Source organism: Galeopterus variegatus, unplaced genomic scaffold (genome assembly GCF_000696425.1).
Source record: "Galeopterus variegatus unplaced genomic scaffold, G_variegatus-3.0.2 Scaffold614, whole genome shotgun sequence".
Taxonomy (NCBI): domain Eukaryota; kingdom Metazoa; phylum Chordata; class Mammalia; order Dermoptera; family Cynocephalidae; genus Galeopterus; species Galeopterus variegatus.
The window spans coordinates 420,978-427,283 of NW_007726725.1; the positions used below are offsets into that span (position 1 = coordinate 420,978).

General features: G+C 49.8%; 1 protein-coding gene across 2 annotated transcripts in view; it reads left to right on the top strand.

The window, feature by feature from the left end:
* Window positions 1-6,306, top strand: part of SS18L1 (synovial sarcoma translocation gene on chromosome 18-like 1) — a 24,585-nt gene that overhangs the window by 14,585 nt on the left and 3,694 nt on the right. Inside the window, exons 8-9 of one of the 2 annotated variants that reach the window (XR_550336.1) lie at window positions 2,285-2,404; window positions 5,104-5,375. Coding sequence is in view for 1 of the 2 variants with exons in the window: in XM_008570560.1 (XP_008568782.1) it covers window positions 2,285-2,404; window positions 5,104-5,231 (248 nt within the window). In the remaining variant the exon portion in view is untranslated. The remainder of the gene's footprint in view (window positions 1-2,284; window positions 2,405-5,103; window positions 5,376-6,306) is intronic. The other variant, XM_008570560.1, reaches the window with a different exon arrangement.

Here is a 6,306-nt window from a genome sequence, read left to right on the forward strand (position 1 = left end):
GGTGAGGTCTGCAGTGGTGTAGACTGGACAGAGCCAGGGTCCATCAGGACGTGGTGGGGGGCTCTGCGGTGCTCCCTCTCCCATGAGTTGCTAAAAGCCAGGCATGGAGCAGGATGTCTAGGATGTGCTTTTTGTGTAAAAATGAAGGGAAAATAAGACTGTGTTCACATTCTTGTGCCCACACATGCTGTAAACAAACGCTGGGGGTCGGCCCATGGTTCACTCGGGAGAGTGCGGTGCTGATAACACCAAGGCCACGGGTTTGGATCCCATATAGAGATGGCCGGTTAGCTCACTGGGTGAGCATGGTGCTGACACCACCAAGTCAAGGGTTAAGATCCCCTTACCAGTCATCTTTAAAAAAAAAAAAAAAACACTAGAAAAACACCTAAGAAACCAATACGAAATGGTTATGGGGTAGAAGATGGGATGGGGGGTCTGGGGGTCCAGACATCCAGGACAAGGATGGAAGCAGCCTCCTTCCCTGGACCTCTCAAAGGTGTGGGTCTGTTTGTTTTTACATTTCTGAATCATGTGAATATATTTGCCTATTCAGAAGCTAAATTTAAAAATACTGAACATTATTGGCTGTTACTTAAAATAGAATGCCCCCAACTTTATGGCTCTCCAACCATCCACACCTGCTGGACAGTTCTCTGTGTTGCTCTCTGGTCTCCTTGTTATTACTGGGTGAAGTTCGGCTGTGGTCCCAGCCCCGGAGGCAGCTGCCTGTGAGCACTGTGCAGGGAGCTGGTCACCAGATACTGTCCTTCTCAAGTTAAACCTAGGCTTATTTTACATCTGCAGAATGGGGTGATGACGATGCTTGGTGGCATTATGAGGGACCACACACTGGCCCGGAGTAAGGTTCTAGACGCCATAATAAATGTTTTTCTCATCAATAACTGACCCACCATCAGCTATAGTGAAAGTAAACACTGAGAGATCATGTGTGTGTTTGCACATGAAAACATACACCATCTATACTGGTTCTCAGTCCAGAACTTTATGGAGATATCTCCATTTCCTTGTGTTCTGTGTTTTAGGCTCTGTTTTTAGTGTCGTGTTTTCACCGTCTGTATGTGTTTGTTTACCTGGTTATCTTCCTTCATGGCCGAGTCCACAGCTGACCAGCTGCTCGAATATACTCACTTCAGAGCCATTGCTCTGGGCATGTTTCTACTGCACTAGGTTGAGGCAGCTGTAACAAAGGACCACAAACTGAGCAGCTTAAAACAGCACACGTTTATTCTTGTGCAGTTCTGGGGGCCAGAAGTCTGAGATCAAGGTGTCAGCAGGGCTGGTTCCTTCTGGGGGCTTGAGGGAGAGTGTTCCAGCTTCTCTCCCAGACTCTGGGGGCTCCAGCAGTCCTGGAGTTCTTTGGCTTGTAGAAGCATCACTCCAGTCTCTGGCTCCATCAGCACTTGGCCTCTTCCCTGTGTGTCTGTGTCCATGTTCTCCTCTTATAAGGACAGCAGTCCTTGGAATTGGGCCCACACTAATGACTTCATCCTAACTGACTACATCTACAAAGACCCTGTGTCCAGGCAAGGTCAGATTCACAGGTACTGGGGTTAGGACTTCAGCATATTTTTAGAGGGGGCACTGTTTGGCCCATAGTACTGGTATGAGTCTGTCTTAATTGTAGTATTAACCATTTCATTTTGGGGGGCTTTCCACTTGTGTTTTTATAAAATAAGAGAAAATGTAATATAGTCTGCCCTTATCCAAGGGGGATACATTCCAAGACCCCAGTGAATGTCTGAAAGCACAGATAATACTGAACCCTACATATGCTATGTTTTTCCTGTATATACATATCTATGATAAAGTTTCATTTATAAATTCGGCACAGTAAGAGATTAACAACCATAACTAATAATAAAATAGAACATTTATAACAATATACTGTAATAAAAGTTGGTGAATGTGGTCTCTCTTTTTCTCTCTCTAAATATGTCTTACTGTCCTGTGCTCACCCTTCTCGTGATGAAGGGACGGAGCAGAATTCATGAGATTTTTATCATGTTACTCAGAACAACACAATTTAAATTTTTATTTCTGGGATTTTCCACTTAGTATTTTCAGGCCACAGCTGACCGCGGGTGACTGACCCATGGAAAGTGAAGCTGCAGTGAGCAGGGACCACTGTACAGTGTTTGAGTCTTTGTGAAAAAGAACACACACTGAAGTGATAGACTTAGCCAATGGATTCACACGTGGGTAGCAGAATGAGCTGCCTTTGCTATCTGGAAATGAGCTCCATGTCTCCTTCACCCTCCAGGAAACTCCCAGTACAGCCAGCAGCAGGCCGGTTACCAGCAGGGCACGGCCCAGCAGCAGACGTACTCCCAGCAGCAGTACCCCAACCAGCAGAGCTACCCCGGGCAGCAGCAAGGCTATGGTAAGAGTGAAGGGGCATCTCCCCGGGCCCCCAGCACCCCACCTGCCCTGCACGTGGGCCACACGCACTGCAATGCTATCGTTCAGGCGAATGCCTAATAAACTCCAGAAAAGTTGCGAGGCTAGTACAGAGAGTTCCCGTGTGCCTGGCACCTGGTCCCCTGTTGTCACACCACATGTTACTGCGATACAGTTGTGACGATTAAGAAACCAGCACTGATACCTGGCTGGGCATCAAACACACTAGTCAGTCGCCACTAGTTTTCCCTGAGGTCCTTTTCTATCCCAGGACCCCTCCAGGATCCCACAACATTTACTCGTCATGCCTCCTCAGGCTCCTTTTGACCAGGACGGTTTCCCAGACTTTCCCGGTCTTTCTTGACCTTGGCAGTTTGCAGAGGAATGGGTGGGTGCTTTGTGGATTGTCCCTCCGTTTGGGTTTGTCTGATGCTTTTCTCATGGTGAGGCGGGGTTACAGGGATTGGAAAGAAGACTGCAAAGGTGACGTGCCCTTCTCTCCACATCCTACCAGGGGCCCGTTGCATCAGCATGGCCTCCCTCTGGTAACACTGACCGGGGTCACATGATGAGGTGGTGTTTGCTGGGTGTCCCCACTGCCACGTTTCACCTTTTCTCCTTCCTTTTTCTTTCTCTGTTCTTTGGGAGGAGTCACTAACCCCACTCTTGGGGTATCTGTATATATTATTTAGAATTCTTCTATACGGGCCGAGCCCGTGGCGCACTCGGGAGAGTGCAGTGCTCCCGCTGCGGGTTCGGATCCTAAATAGGGATGACCGGTGCGCTCATAGTGCTCACTGGCTGAGCACAGTGCGGCCGGTCTCAAAAAGGACAAAAAAAAAAGAATTCTTCTATAAGGAAAGTTTGTCTCTTCTCACCCCATTCACTTAATCACTTATTTTAGTATGTACTCACAATCATTTTACATGTTGGGTTATAATCTAACACTGCTTTATTTTGTAGTTCAAATTGTCCCAGCTTCGTCCCCTGGGAGCTCTTTCAGTTGGCTCCTGTGTCCCTCTGGCATGCCGTGCTCTTTTGGTTTCTTTGAGCACTGCCGTGTTTTCTGGTGCCACAGTGTTTTCCCAGCCCAAGGATCAGCCATTTCTCCAAGGAACCCTGGTACCTTTTGCTGGAAATCATGTTGGAAACTGAGGCCCGGGCACAGGTGGGCATTTTCTGAGCCCGGTTGTGTGAGGCAGCCCACATATGGGTGGCCTGGCAGCAGTGTGCAGAAGTGCTGCCCGCCCTTTGGTTTCTGCTCACCCCATGGAGACCACTGAAGTGAGAACAGGCCACCACAGACTCAGCATTGGTGCCCGTGGGATGCAGAGAAGGGGTCATCGTGCACAGAGGGGGCCGGGGGGCTTTCCAGTAACAACAGAGGGGACAATGCCATTCACCTGAAAATGAGCAGAAATGGAAACTCAGCCTTGCCGAATGAGCTTAGGCTGCCAAGCAGAGCAGAAGGTTTTGCCAGGACTCAGCCTGAGTGTCTCGTCCTGCCCCAGCAGTTCCACTGGAAACGACCGACAGGAGCCCAGAGCCACAGGAGGGTTTCCCTGTGGTTCTAGCACCCCCTTGGTGCCCCACAGAACCTGGGGTGCTGGGCATGTGCTTTTTGTGCGGCATCACAGCAGGGCCATTAGCTCATGGTACCACTGTGTGACCGCCACACATGCTGTCAATATTTAAAATACCTGATATGAGGGCTAGCCAGTTAGCACAACTGCTTCACATGCAGCCTTGTAACACCAAGGTCAAGGGTTAGGATCCCCGTACTGGTCAGCCTCGCTCTTGCATAAGAGTGAGTAGGTATTAGTTTATCCAGAGAGGGAGTTAAGTGCGTGTTCGTAAAACATCCATGCACGCAGACCTGAAACATCTCACTGTACCTTAAACACAAATGTCTGTTTGTTGGCCCCTTGGGGTCTCCCGCTGGAGCCAGACTTTCATCCTTCCATAAACCACAAGCCCCATGCTGCGTCCCTCATCTTGCTTGGACCTCTTTGAGGAGGCAAGTCTAGGTCCGTGGGTCTCAGACTTTACTGTGTCTTAGAGTCACCTGAGAACCTCTACAAAATAAGGTGCTGGGGTCACTCCAGAACAGTGGAGCAAAGCCTCAGTTGTCAGGGTAAGCCCCACAGAGAGGGTCCCCAGGAAGCTCGAGTAATTCTGCTATGACGAGGAAGGAGGACCACAGTGAGTGTTTGTTATTCAAACTTGTACAAGTTAAAGTTCAGCCTTTTACAACTATGATGAATTAAATAGCATTTGAAAAAATTACTTGGCCTTTATCAATTCTTTCCAAAGCTTTCAACTTAGTTTTCATAGAAACAATGACTCTTTCTCTTTTGCCTGGTGGATTTCACCAGTTCCTGTGATATTTAAGTTATGGGTTTACAGCAGTCATCAGAACTGACACCATCTGGTTCCAGAACAACCACTCCCCTGCCTCTATGATGTGGCAGGCACAGGTGTGCTGGAGGGGGCCCCTCAGCTACCCACTCTGGGGTGAGGGGCACAGTCTTGGGTCCTCACAGGACTGGAGGGTCTGTAAGTTGGTTACATGGTGCTCTTGCTATTAAGATTTAATGTTGAGGAAACCAAGTGCCAGGTGTTTTGGAGATGTTCTGAGGAGTCATTGGGGTTGGTCTCATAGTTTCTGGTGTGTTTTCTCAGGGCCTGCCCAGGGAGCTCCCTCGCAGTACCCCAGCTACCAGCAAGGACAAGGCCAACAGTACGGGAGCTACAGAGCGTCACAGACGGGACCATCTGCCCAGCAGCAGCGGCCTTATGGCTATGAGCAGGCAAGCTTTCTGGATGTTTCCAGACGTGCCCGTCCACCGTGTCTGTCGAGACATAATGAAGATTTCTCATATGGTCATGAGGAATAATGAGATGGAACTAATTGGCTTCCAGGGTCCCTTCCAGAATGTTAACTCTCTGAGCCTGTAAGGTTTTTAAAAATTACCTCTACGTATATGCTCACCTTGGTCAGACACCTGGCTTTTTATATCCTAAACTTACTGTTAGATTTGCATGCGCGATTCTCTCATTCTTTCATTCTGCAGATATTTATCACGCACCTAGCATGTGTTGGGTCTCTACTGGGTGCTTGGGATATGGCAGCGACACGGCCCCTGTGCTTTTAGAGCTTACATCTTGTTCAGGAGACACTCATCTGAGCCAGAAAACATCCTGGGTGCTGGGGATGGAGCAGGGGCAGAGCAGAGGAAGCCCCCGCGTGGAGCCCGGTCCTGGGTGGGAGCACACATCTGTCAGGTGCTGAAAGTTCTAAGAAGAAGATACAGAGGGAAGGGGCTGGAGAGTGACAGGAGCAGGGGGTTGGCTTAGACCAGGCTGGTGGGAAACCCTGTCATGATCCCAAAGGAGCCGAGGGAAGAGCATTCCTGGTAGATGGAAGTGCAAGAGTTCCCGGGACAGTGAGGAGCCAGTGTGGCTGGAGCAGGGTGAGCAGTGAGAGTGTGGAAGGAGGTGACAAGGACAGGTGGCAGGGTGTGGGGGCCTCATGGGGAGGTGCCTTTGGTCTGAGTGGGACAGGGGCCCCAGGAGGAGAACGAGGTCTGCATGGCAGGAGCAGTGAAGGGGCAAGAGACCTCACAGATGAGAACGAGCCAGGCACCGGAACAGAATGTGCAAAGGTCCTGGGACCACAGTAGGCCTGTCACATTCAAGACAGAAAGAAGGGGGCCGAGCCCGTGGCACACTCGGGAGAGTGTGGCGCTGGGAGCGCAGCAGCACTCCCGCCGCAGGTTCAGATCCTATATAGGGATGACCGGTGTGCTCACAGCGCTCAGTGGCTGAGCGCGGTGCGGCCGGTCTCAAAAAGGACAAAAAAAAAAAAAAAATCAGTTGTGTTTC